This window comes from Micropterus dolomieu, linkage group LG08 (genome assembly GCF_021292245.1).
Source record: "Micropterus dolomieu isolate WLL.071019.BEF.003 ecotype Adirondacks linkage group LG08, ASM2129224v1, whole genome shotgun sequence".
Lineage (NCBI taxonomy): Eukaryota > Metazoa > Chordata > Actinopteri > Centrarchiformes > Centrarchidae > Micropterus > Micropterus dolomieu.
Window position 1 is genome coordinate 6101428 of NC_060157.1, and position 13801 is coordinate 6115228.

Below are 13801 nucleotides of genomic sequence, written 5' to 3' on the forward strand. Positions count from 1 at the left end.
TGAAACAGAGAAGTTTGAAATTGTTGTTCATCTTGATTCTTCTCTTCTCTGTTTGTTACATTCCCTATCATGTATTCAAGAACCTGAACCTCTTAGCAGGAGTTCTGTCCAAACAGGGGATTTGCCATGAATGGTTTAATGGAATCTACATTGCTCATGAGTATCAGTACTAAAAAAATATAGTCTTGGTAAAAAAATAATTAACTACTCTCTCTCCAAAAAATGTGTGTGGAATATGCATACTTCTTCACACTGCTATTGAATTTCACATGCAAGTTGAGGAAGGAAGTGGTCATACATGAAACTGCGCGCGTGTGTGAAAGGGTGAATGCGATGTAGTGTAAAAGCGCTTTGAGTGGTTGCTCAGACTAGTAAGGCGCGACACAAATACAGAGCATTTACATTTGCTGGTGGTTTCAATATTAAGAGTGGCCCCTTAAGCTGATGATACACAGAGCAACTTTTAGAGCAATTGTGCAGGGCAATGTTGCCGTCAATGTTAATGAGTAAAGATTACTACTGTAATCCCCTTCCTCCACCACTCTGCCACCCGCCCCGCCCCTATCTGTTTAAAACATAGTCGGACTTGCCACTAGCAAGACTGCCCAGCAACACTGTTCAAAAACTTGCCCCGTGTATCATCAGCTTTAGTCAGTAGATACATTGTTATAACTATAAGTCATAAAAAGATTTGAGACTTGACCTGGCCTGAAATTTTGTTAAAGTGTCTTTTACTCTGTGTGCTGCACCACCATTATAAAAGTGCAAAGCATTGACCAGACTGGTTGGGTAGGTGGACTATGATTGCATGCTGGGAGGTCATTGCATCTACCCACATTCAGCGACCACATCTACATTTTGAGTTAAGTTCTACTGCAAGATTCTATGAATAATGAGTTTGCCAGGAAGCAACGTTTAAAGACATATTTCCTCAGTTCCTTCAGCCATTCTAGGCACTAAAGCATCCTTGCTTTACACTATTTGATGCTTTTCAGGAGACAGAATGAACAACTCCTCTTGTCCTTCAGTCAATTTTGACTTTACAGGCAGATTTCTGCCTCCTGTTTACATCCTAGTATTCATCATTGGTCTGGTAGCTAATGGATGGGGATTGAAGTCTTTGCTGCACAACTGGAAGAAACTAAAGATCATCAATGTTTTTGCTCTCAACCTCGGACTTGCAGATATTTTGTATCTGCTCACACTCCCATTTCTGATGGTGTACTACTTTAAGAAGAGTAAATGGATCTTTGGAGCTACATTCTGCAAGATAACAAGATTCTGCTTCAACCTGAATTTATATGGCAGCATCGGGTTTCTTACTTGTATAAGTGTGTACAGGTACCTGGCCATTGTCCATCCAATAAGAGTGATGGGAAGATTATCTCTGAGTCATTCTGTGGCTATCTCAGTCATGGTTTGGCTGTTGGTGAGCATTCAAAGTCTTCCAGACATGTTCTACCCCAAAACATATGGAAACAGCACTGGGAAATGTTACGATACCACCAATAACAACAATGCTAAGGATTACCTGAAATACAGCTTTGGATGGACACTCACTGGGTTTTGCATCCCACTCCTCATCACACTGGGCTGCTATGGACATGTGATGGTCATTCTCTGCCACACAAATACCACTGACAAGGTACTGAAACAGAGAAGTTTGAAATTGTTGTTCATCTTGATTCTTCTCTTCTCTGTTTGTTACATTCCCTATCATGTATTCAAGAACCTGAACCTCTTAGCAAGAGTTCTGTCCAAACAGGGAATATGCCATGAATGGTTTAATAGAGTCTACATTGCTCATGAGATAAGTCGTGGCCTTGTGTGTCTGAACAGTGCTCTCAACCCTCTGGTTTACCTCCATGGAATTGAAGATATTCCTGCTCAGCTCAGCCAGCTGCTCCAGCAAACTCGTCAGATGTATAACCGTCGGTTTCTGTCAAACCCCAGCTCTGTGTCTACGGCACAAACCACAACTGAAGTTTAACAAAAGAAAAACATGCTTAACATTAACATGTTAAATGTTCAACTGTATATAACATTTTACTGTTTAATATTAATTGCCACATCTATATATTTACAGGTTTATATTTGAATAATAATTATATTTTAGATAATTTCTATTATTAGACTTTTTATATAATGTTTTTAATCATTTCTTTAAAGCTTTGTTAAGTAAGGTACAGTTTGAATTATCTGAGTTCCAGTTAATTACTGGGAAAAATCAAATGCTTTGTGGTGTCATGAGGAAGGAAGAGATAATTATAAATACATTGTTTTTGTATTATGTTTTATAGTAAGTACATATAAACCTGTAATTGTTGTCTAAACTGTTTCTTGGGCTCACTATGGATTCACTTTAAATGACTTTGTGTGACGAACCAGCCAATTACTAATACTTGCTACTAATTTCCTGGATACTGGCTGGTGCAGAAACAAATGTAAAATGTGAAAGCCTTCTCTGAACCACAGTCTCAGTTTCTAAGGAAAGCGAAGACAAGCACACTCTTTGAGTGACTGCTGTCCAGAAAAATATGAACACCACATATATATATATATACACACACCAGAATGTAAACTTTGTTACAAAAGATATACCAATTTTCATACATATATTAGAGCTACATATACGTGTCTGAAATTATGGACATGAAATTGTGTTTCTCTGCTGCACAAGTACCACTGAGAAGGCATTAAAACAGAAATGTTTGAAGTTGTTGCAGCTGCCGGCACCAACATATGTGAAAAATAGTAAAATATAGAAATGATCTTTTAAAGAGGTAAAGTGGTATTATGCCTATTTTCAGGTTCAAAATCTTATTTTAAAAAACACATTATTTTTTTTTTTTCATACTGCACCATTGCTGCAGCTCCTCTTTTCGCCCTGTGTTGAAGGTTTCGTTTTAGCTATGGAGGGATACATCTTGTCTCTAAATGATCTTTGTTGGGAGTTGCACATGTGCAGTTTCTAGTCAATGGGGTAAGCAACAGTTGAAACAGTTAAGCCGACCAAAGCCTGCATGGAGGGCTCCATGTAGACCCAAAAATGACGTCAAAACCCTGTGACATCCCGTGCTGCAGCTCAGTGTTTTTCCACCTGTGTTTTTACCACATGCTCAAAAATAAATAGAAATTCACATAAACCATAGCTTGGTGTGTCACTGATCTCTTTTAGAAATGGTTTATGGGGTGAAAAGGATGACATTTTGGATGAGAGGTACTTTGCCTGTGTCATGCCACTGCCCACATTTTTGGGTGAAATATGACTGTCTGTAAATGCAAATTCCGAGGTCTTTGCCAATTTAATACCATAAAAATTTATTAATTAGCTATTAGAAGCCCAAATCCTACGGCCAGCCAGGCAAACAATTTTGTTATCTTGTTGCAGGGCAAACATCAGCGTTATTATATGTCATTTATAAAACTTCCCTTATTGATTCTCCAGGTAATGTATTTCTGACATTTGTCACTTTTTCTGTTGTTAAACAACTTTGTTTGGTAGTCTGTCCAAAATTGTGAAAGCTGTTGGTGATTATTACGGAGCTTTTTCTACGAGCTGTGAATTAGAAAACTTCTACTTGTTACTGTATGCTGTTTACAAGGTTACAACCTTAAGAATATCTAATTTCTTGAAGTATTTGATCAATGTCACATGCAGATAGAGTAATCAGTAACTGTCTTTACCTACCTCACCTCATCTCATGTGTTTAGTTGTCATTACGGGATTAGTTTCAAAAAAAGGTTACAACAATCCCCACCCCTGTCAGCCATCGTTTAAATAGCTGTAGCAGCATGGTAGTTTCAAATTAGCATAGGTTAAATGCCTCACATTTTTAAATTTATTTATTTTAAAAAGGTACAGTGCACATTAATGAACATAAGGACAATGTCCAAATGTAAATGAGCCAGATTTAGCCATACAAACTAATACTAGTCCCTGGTAGGTTCTTGTTTTAAGAACAAAACATTGCATACAGACAACATTAAAAAACACACACTTATCATAAGCAGACAACACAAAAACATGGATAAAACATTAAATCACAAATTACGTAAGCAAAGACAAAATCAGACAAGCACAAATAATATGACAAGTAAAATACATCAGCATGTGAGTACAGGAATATGTAAAACAATGACAAAAGCACTACTGCAAATTATGACAACATATTTGATTGTCCAGTAACCACTGTTTTATAGCTTTTGAAAAGGTGGTAAGAGAAGAAATGTTTTAGTTCTGTAGATGTCGTGTTCCAGGTACGCGCTGCTCGGTAGGAAAAGGCTGACTGTCCAAAGGAACTTTTCCTATATGGTATTTTACAGTCACCTCTTGAAGTAGCTCTGGTAGATGAGTTAAGATTTTGTTTAAAAAATTCACTGAGTGGAGGGGGGGCTAAACCATGGAACATTTTATACACAAGGACGATATCAGCAAATTTGACCGTATTTTCCCAGTTTAAAAAAAACACGCTTCTTTAAAATATTACAATGATGAAATTAATTTGACTTATTATCCATTGTTTTCAAAGCCCATTTATAAACCGTTTCTACTGACTGTAATGCAGTCCTTCCTGTCTGCGTCCAGCTGGTTATACAGTAGTTCATATGTGACTATTATGGCATTGATGTACAACTTTGAGGCCTCTGTAGTTAAATTACTCCTAATGTGTCTAAAATTTTCCAAATTAAATTTAATTCTTTTTACAACTTTTTTAACTTGTGATTTAAATGTCAGTTGTGTGTCTAATATTATACCTAAATATTCAAACTCATGCACGACTGACAGTGTTCTTCCTGCTACAGTAACCTCTGGGTCTGGATCTATATTTGCAGATTTCGAAAAGAACATGCATACAGTTTTGCTGGTATTAAGATGTAAACAAGAGTTTGTTAGCCAATTAGAGATATTGACCATAGAAGCTGATAGTTCCTTAGCAGCTTGCTTCCTGTTTTTTGCATGTACATATATGACCGTATCATCAGCGTACATCTGACAAGTTACTGCAGAAGGACAAACTTCAGGTAGGTCATTAAGACAGAACAACAGAGGACCCAAAGTTGAACCTTGAGGTGTACACCTAAGTCATTATCGGTCATTTGGGAAGTTTTATGGTCTATGCGAACACATTGTTTTCTATCTTTCTGACTTTACGCAGTAATGCATTTTCAGCTAAACTGAAGGTGATGATGAAGCTTATTTGCCACAGGACAAACGCAGCAAATCTGGTGATTTTGGCCCATCACAACCATCAATAAGCTGAATATTCATGGAAACAATTATAGCACTTAGGCTACAGCTCCACACATTGTCACGTGTCTGCCTAATAATCTGCTTTGTTTGGCCCGAGAGTCCCACAGAATATGAGCCTGGTTCACTGTTCTGAAAAGTTTAAACCCACGGTGCTTCACAATTGTGGGATTTATCTTGCGTTTCAGTTTTATAGGTGATGTGGAGTTTGTACACAATTTGCCACAGGAGGGATGGCAACAGTTGGCAAGATTCCTATAGTTAACTCACCCAGTCTGTCAGCTTCAAAGGAACGCAGATTGCAGTTAACAGTAAATTCTTGTCCCAGTCTAATACTATCCAAACCAGGACATAAGTTCTCCACGAGTGCTGGTGGATGATGTCGATCTGGGCACACTTCTCCTACAGTTGGCCCAGGATTAAGATCTACATTCCCAGCAAGTAGGAGCATGACAATTAAGGATCCAGAGAGTTTCCACAGCAGCTTGGGAGACCTGCATTTGGTCGTTTTGTTTTTTACCTAGGAGACTACTCTCAAATCTAATGCAAGTTGTATAATTATAGCACTACTTTTCTTCACACAATTGAATTTCAAGGTCAGGAAGGAAGTGGTCATACATGAAACTGACTACATCACTTATGTGTCATCTCTTTTTCGTGGTTCCTTTGTTACAACCCCCCCAGTCTCCTCATAGTAAAAGGATTAAACAGTTCCTTAGAACATTGTATGCCTTGAGCAACACATAGCCTCAGACAGTATAATGGCTAGCTTGGTTAACAGTAAACTGACTGCAAAAATCAATAATCATAAAAATGCTGTCATTAAAAGAGTACCAACTGACTGGGAGTTGGTAAAAGATGACTTAGTCACAGATCTGATAAAGTGGTGGATGTAACAACATCAGTTAGCTAAACCGCTACTGCTACAGAACTGTGTGCAGTGGTGGTTGCTGCTAGAAACCACTTGCAGATGGTAGTGAAAATGTTACTTAGTGTAGATTATCAGCTAAATGACCTACTTAAAGTATCAAAAGTATAAAAGTAACCATGATGAATTAATGGCCTCTGACTGTTATATTTTTGATTATTATTACAGATGCATTAACCTGTAAGTTTTGTTTTGATCTACTCCTTATAGAAACATTTGGCTCTTTAGCTGCTAAATGCTTTGCTTTGTTAGCTAACCGGCTAACTTGTCTGCCTGCCCTACCAGCAATTTCCATAGAACTGAGTGTATTTTGGCTATTCGCCAATATTTAAATTGACGTAAAAAGGAAACTTCCTGTTTCAACTTTTAACAACTCTAGTTTAGTGCCCTTTCACAGGGGACAATGTGAAGCCAACCTGCGCTTTTTGTTCAAAATGTGGTCTCACATTTGATTCACATACAGCAGTGGACGGCAAGAGGCAGCCCATGGGCCAAATTAAAGTTATCAGTGCAAGACTCCATCAAGATGAGAGGAGGTGTTTTTACATCGATTACTCTTGGTGCTCAAACGCAGTCAAGATGAATGTGATGTATGTAGGCTATTTATGTAGCCTATATAAATTTATGTATGTATGTAGCCTATATAAATAACCTAATTGTAGCCTATATATTGATTTATTTTAATTAATATATTACCATATTTTAATATAGGCTTACACTTAAACATATGTTGTGTGTGTGTGTGTCATGAATGAACTACAAATTTCGTTTTGTTATGCAGCCTAGTGCTGTAAAATGACTAAAACAACCTTGTACCTTTTCTCTAAACCTACGAAAGTGTCTCAGTCAAAATGTAATTCAATGTTTGTAATGTTGATATATTATTGTCGCATATGTTGACATCCTTGGAGGTATACAGATGAAATAACCTTTAATTAAAAAACAGTAGAACTATAATGTAACACGGTAGTAAGAGCAGGGAACCTGAGGGCTATGCCTACAGAAGCTTAGAAATTAACAACAGAACAACCAGCTGACCAAGATGAAAGACAGAAAGGGGTAAAAACCGTATGGCCTACACAGTCGACTACTAGTAGGCCTATAAAAGAGGTATTGGCTTCTGATCCTCAAACTTGAGACCTCTATTAAAATGAATGAATTATCAGGAGGATTCTTTTGTGGCTGTCCACCTCCACAGTTTGTCCAGTTAGAACAATTAATGATGTTGGTAATCTGTCCAATCCAATGACACTGTCATAGTCTTTGTTCTTGTGACTTGTTTATTGTAGAAATGGGAATCTAGTATGAGCAGAGGTGTGTGTAACAGTAAACAGAGACTGGGACTATGTTGTTTTCTTCATTTGTTGAAAAAGGTCTTGTTGTGAGAGTACCCTGACAATCATCTTTGAAATTTTAACCTTGTCCTTTGTAGATCCAATGTGAAATGTGTGAAAGGTGGTTCCATGAGCAGTGCCTTGCTATGGACACCAGAGACCTGAAGAAAGCGAGAAAATCAAAGTGGAATTGCTCTGTGTGCCTGTAATACATCGCATCCCACCAATAAAGCTTGTATGGACAAGGAAGTAATGGGAATAAAGAAATGATCCAAGATAGACACACATGCACATTCTGAACAATTACATATTTTTTTGTATATATTATATATATATATACACACATACACACATATACATACACACACACACACATACACAGCCTACTTTTATTTTATAAAGATGTTTAATATTTTGTCTATACACATACATGTGTATATATATATATCTGGAAAATAATGTGCAGTGTCTGTGTGTTTATATGTGTATACATTTAGAAAATGGACATGAGACTGCTTTGATATTGGCTGACTGTTCTCTGGTGGTCAGGGTCTCCCTTTGGTGGTCTGCTGTCACTGTGAAGTGAAATAAGTCTGTGGAAACAGGACGTTTTCTTTTTTACATGAGTTCGAATCTTGGCTGAATGTAGTAAGCTTTCTGTGAGACTAATATTTTCTTTAGATACTTGGTGTCTTAAGCATTTATTTATTCAATCGTTTCTGCTACATCAATTGCATAATGTTCAGCAGAAGCTCACTTTTATTTTGAAATGTGCTGCGACACGATGTTGCCGTAATGCCTAGAAGAAAAAAAAACAAAAAACCACACACTCATCGCAGTGGAGGCTGGCTTGACTTCAGTGTGTAAACAGCACGGTGATCGGCCGATATTTAGGTTATACTACACAAGGTTTAAAATGCTTCAACGTTTTAATAAATATATATGTGGGAATTTGCCACACTAGATTATGTGGAGACTAACGTTAACAGTTAACGTTACCATGAATCAGCATTTATTGTTATTGCTACTGGACATTTAACAGCTGATATTACATAGTCTGTCTTCAAAGGACAACACAAAAACATGTTGACTGTTATTGTCATATATATATCTATCTATCTATCTATCTATCTCTCTCTCTCTCTCTCTCTCTCTCTCTCTCTCGGGGTGCTGCTCCCTTGTTCTATTTTATCTCAAATATGTGACAATAGTACGGTCACCCAAAGTGAAGTAACTTTTATAGTTAACTATATTTTAAATTAACTGCAACATTTATTGCTCATATTTTCCTTCCACAGTCACAGTGTGATTCAGATGTCCCACCTGGTGCCAGACAGCTGCAGTAACACATCCTCAGTCAGCTGGACATCTGTATCTGATGGCGTGGACTGATGTGGAAAGGCCTTCTGTTAACTTTTAAACTTAGTCCTTATGTGCATGTTGCGATAGATTCTATATATTTGCACTCATTTTGTCTTTATTGACTGAAAATGTCAGATTCCGTCAATTCCTAGGACAAGTTAATCTTACAACACAGATAAAATATCAAACATTAAAGCTGAACTGTTGCTAAGGGACATCAGTTTAGTGAGAGTAAAAATGCTCCCAGAAGTGTTTCATGGTTCACATGAAAACTAATTATACAGTGTGCAGATAAGTCTTTGGTTTTCAGAATGAAGTAACTCAGTAAATGTCACATTCAATGTCAATGAGGTAGAGGAAATTTTAATTATTTAGTTAAACCACATGTTTATTAATTATTGTTACTTGTTCATTAACAAACAACAGCCACATCAAGAAAGAAAGTGCTACATGATGCCTCATACTCCTGTAATTCATTGTTTTACATCTTGGGAGGGTTGGCTCATCTGGACTAATATGCCAATGTAAATGAAGGACATTTCAAGTGCATCAAATATGACCACTGACTTTCTGTACTACAGTCCATTATAAACCACACGAAGTTTACAAAAACATTGGCTGTGAGGATCACGGCTCCTCTCACTTTGCTTAATTAGATAAGCAATCTGCAAATCTTACCTTAAGTGTCTTAATTTTTTTTTTTTTTATAAATACAACAGAAACACAAAGTAGTACTGACAGCCATTATTTCAGCTTGTGGTAAAATGGGGCAACATTTGTAATGTACATTTAGCATGTGAAAGTACAAGTTACACATTTGTGTGCACATTGGTGACGCAATATCTGTAACATTGTTTTAATGCAAATTCTTAAAGTATTGATTATTGGTCACTTGATAGGTACATGGTCTTGTTCTACATCATTAGCAGTAAAAAGAAATGCATGTTTTCCACCAGGGCAGAAAAATGTGAAGTTTAGCTGCTGATCTGAGCTTCCTTGCTGTTACCATTTCAATGGCACATTCCTGTCCACGTAGCAAAGACATAACAGAGCGCACATTAAACTTCAATCCAACTACATATTTTTTCTACCAGGGCAGAAAACGTTTCACTGGCTGATCGCTTTCCTGCTCTAAGCTAACATTAGCGCTTTATTGCCAATTCCTGATTAGCTGATCCTCTCGGTAACGTAACCGGCAAAGCCAAAGCACAGCACTGGAGAATAACTAGGTTACATGAAATTAATCCGACTACATGTTTTTCCTACTAGGGCTGTAAAAGTTTAGCTGGCTGATGTTTCCATGCTGTAAGCTAACTTTACCGTTTTATTGTCAATTACTGATCAGCTGATTGTCTCGCTGTAACCGCCAAAGCCAGACCACAGGCTGGAGAATAACTAAGCTACATGAAATTAAATCAACTACATATTTTACGTCACTGACAGTCTGTGGGTGATTATGGCCAGTTTCTAGCTAAAGCTATCAAACAACAGCTTTCATTTGCATCAGTAAATTCTGACAAATTTAATTATCTGTCCAGCAGAAAACAGACAGTTTCAGCACCTCTGAAGACATCTGTCCAACGTCAGAGCCTTCCGTCTGGGAAAATCCACACCAATTAACGTTATATCCTTTATTTCTGCAGTCATCTGTCTGTATCTGTCCCAACCTCGTCTGGCTTCATGGTATGGTAAGATCCACAGGCTGTTGGCTCTCCTGCTAAATAACACATTTGCCTTAATTTCTCCAAATGTCACTTTTATCTCTAACAAACCAGAGAGTGTATTATTTCATCTTCAACGCATTCAATGTAGTGAGGGTGGCGTCTACACTACACGAAATGCGCTCTGTAGTGCCGTTTCTCCATTGTCGGCTACTGTAGAAACATGACGACACAATGTTGACCTCCATTGTCACGTGGCATCTCAGCTACTATGGAGCAGGAATGAACTTATCGTTCACCCCTCACATGGGTCCTCCTCGGAGTCTGTCGTTCACTCGGCAGCCTGAGTTACTGCCAGCGCCAGAGAGGCAAGTCTGTTGTCACTGGACTGACATATCCATTTTGTTAATGATATGACATTCAATGTTAATAAAGCATAATGTTATTACAGCGCAGTGATGTTGCGCTATAGTTTTAACACAGCTGCATCATAAACTTTAGTCCTGCTAGTGTTTACAGCTAACAGCTGATGAGTTGTTCTGGGTCCGCTCCACTTCAGCTTCCTGACAGGGTTCTACCGGGAGCCGTCTCCTGTCAAAAACAGACAGACTGGCTCATTAAAACACGTTAGCGTTAGCCCTGTGGTGTGTTTACAGCTAATCCTGTCCGCCAGAGAACGTAACTTTTCCCTTTTATTTATTGCTGTTTCACAGCTCTTGACTGGTGAATAACCTGGCAGTGTTTGAGAGTGATGTGCATGTTTCTCTGTCAGCAGAATGCAGACCTAACGTGGCCCATTCTGCGTCTAGATCTGCCAAACTGCTGCATTTATATTATGTGTTTATTTCTTTGTTCCTTTGTGTTTGAGTTCTTTTAAGAACTTGGCGGATTTATCCAGATTTTTAAATTTGTTAAATTTTAATAAGAGTGGAAGAAAACAGAAAACCCCCTCCCATACTCGGAGGTGGTATGTCCTGCTTGCTGTACAAAGCTTTTCCAGTGTTTTGCCTGGTACTTTATCTTGTAACTTCCAGTCACCGAACTCCTCAACCGCCTCTGACTGGTTCATTAAGTGTTTTAGCAAGTGCCCGTACCTCGTTTTCTCCATACAGGATCAATGCATTGTGGTCCTGCAGCCAAAAGTGCTTATCCAGGGTTTTCAGCATCTGGAGAAGGTCTGATTGTGGCATTCGCTTTGTGAGACTCAGATTGATAAAACTGACTCTTGTTAATCTTGGCCCTACCCTCAGTGAGTTCAACATCTTTAAGCAGTCCCAGGGACGTGCGCTGTTCGGCCTTCAGTGTGGATTTTCCTCCACTGGCTTTCATGGCTGTCAGTATCTCTATAGCCTGCTGAATGTGGTGTCTGGCATCCACTAGAGACATGTCTCTTGGCTGAAGTTTCAGTGAAAGGCCCTGCAGTTCACAGAGTGTCTTTCATGCAAGCCAGATCCACTAAAAACCGAGAGTTTGAGAGTTGTTTGTGAAGGCCCCAGGAATTTCTTCCTCTGTGTCACTTCGAGATGCTTCCTCACAGGCTGTAGCAGGGTAGTTATTCCAGACCTCTTTTACAGTATTGAAACTACTTTCCACCCATCTGATGGTGAATATCTGCCCGATTCTCAAAAGTTGCATATTTAGATCCGAGGCTGCTTCCTCGAGCAATCTCATGTTTTTTGCGGACTGGTGGTACACCGAGTACAGCTTGGAGATAAAAAACTCCAAGTGGTTACATCCAGCAACCATGAACTAATGTTATATGTAGCTTAGGATAGCAGTAAGCCTGTTTAAGTTTATATTATTTAATTCATATTTTAGGTTAACATATTTATAGGCCTTCTTGCTATGTGGGAGCTCAACCAGGTCACTCTGCCCCCTTCTGTGCACAACTCCTTCTGCAGTGCCAACAGGCAACAAGGGTTTGACGTTTTAACTTCAAAGAGAAGGCTGGCACTGCTACCAAAGGAAGCTAATCACTGAGTTTGAAGGGTGTGCAGAACTTCACCTGCCTTCCAGCTTCTCTTTCTATGGTGCTATAGCTGCTAAAACTCTCAGCTTCCAGAACAAAACTCTTCCAAAGCAAATCTGTAGAGTTGTAAACATTTTCCTTTGCCATTTTTGCCAGTGTAATATACTTATGTTAGAGTAAATATTTTTAATGCAGCCTGTAGTTCTCATAAGTTATGTAGGCATACTTGTGTGAAACCTGGTGAGCATTAATGAGAGTCAAAAGTGATCTCTAGCTCTGGGGCTTTCATCTCTTTTAAAGGCCGTGCTCTGTACTGTTCGTACTTGTGTAAAGTAAAATAAAAGTGAATCATTTAGTTTTTCTCCCTGGTACTCATCTCAAGGTCTCCTAGATTTTCCCCAATACCTGGAGGATGAGAGCCTGTGCAGGTTTAAGGACTGATGATAGTATCAAGGCTGGCCCAATCACCTACCGTCACTCTCTTCAAATTAATGCTGGACTGTCAGGACAAAGCAGACCACCACTCCTTCCTCTAGCACGATAAAAGGTCCCTGTTGTCACTTTCAGATATAAATATCATGATTTGTGTAACCACACCTTGTAATTGTGGCACCGTTTTTGTAAATAAGGATGATGTCAACTTATGTCTTTTAATATACATTTATATCTCATACAGTAGGCTTTTATGTACAATAGTACAGTGAAGCAGGGCTCTGCAGTGCGACAGTTTCACATACAGTGGGTACGGAAAGTATTCAGACCCCTTTAAATTTTTCACTCTTTTTTGATTTTTGGAAAATGGCTGCAATGAAACAAAGTTCATTTTATTTCACAGTAATGTACACTCAGCACCCCATCTTGACAGAAAAAAAACAGAAATGTAGAAATTTTTGCAAATTTATTAAAAAAGAAAAACTGAAATATCACATGGTCATAAGTATTCAGACCCTTTGCTCAGTATTTAGTAGAAGCACCCTTTTGATCTAATACAGCCATGAGTCGTTTTGGGAAAGATGCAACAAGTTTTTCACATCTGGATTTGGGTATCCTCTGCCATTCCTCCTTGCAGATCCTCTCCAGTTCTGTCAGGTTGGATGGTAAACGTTGGTGGACAGCCATTTTCAGGTCTCTCCAGAGATGCTCAATTGGGTTTAAGTCAGGGCTCTGGCTGGGCCATTCAAGAACAGCCACGGAGTTGTTGTGAAGCCACTCCTTCGTTATTTTAGCGGTGTGCTTAGGGTCATTGTCTTGTTGGAAGGTAAACCTTCGGCCCAGTCTGAGGTCCAGAGCACTCTG

At 38.6% G+C, this 13801-nt stretch overlaps 2 protein-coding genes across 5 annotated transcripts in view; one reads left to right on the forward strand and one right to left on the reverse strand.

Moving 5' to 3' along the window:
* Positions 1-13801, reverse strand: part of LOC123974472 — a 47854-nt gene that overhangs the window by 30011 nt on the left and 4042 nt on the right. For all 4 annotated transcript variants that reach the window (XR_006825856.1, XR_006825857.1, XM_046055188.1 and 1 more), the window contains exons 2-3: positions 1862-1961; positions 1532-1648 (exon numbers count right to left, since the gene is read on the reverse strand). The gene's annotated coding sequence lies outside the window, so the exon portion shown is untranslated. The remainder of the gene's footprint in view (positions 1-1531; positions 1649-1861; positions 1962-13801) is intronic.
* Positions 1004-1990, forward strand: LOC123974656 (P2Y purinoceptor 1-like). The gene has a single exon (XM_046055492.1). It carries the CDS (start codon positions 1004-1006, stop codon positions 1988-1990), a length of 987 nt encoding a protein of 328 aa, XP_045911448.1.

Bases quoted from the DNA above. Each gene is read 5' to 3' on its own strand.
- LOC123974656 (XM_046055492.1), top strand. From the start codon at position 1,004: ATGAACAACTCCTCTTGTCCTTCAGTCAATTTTGACTTTACAGGCAGA.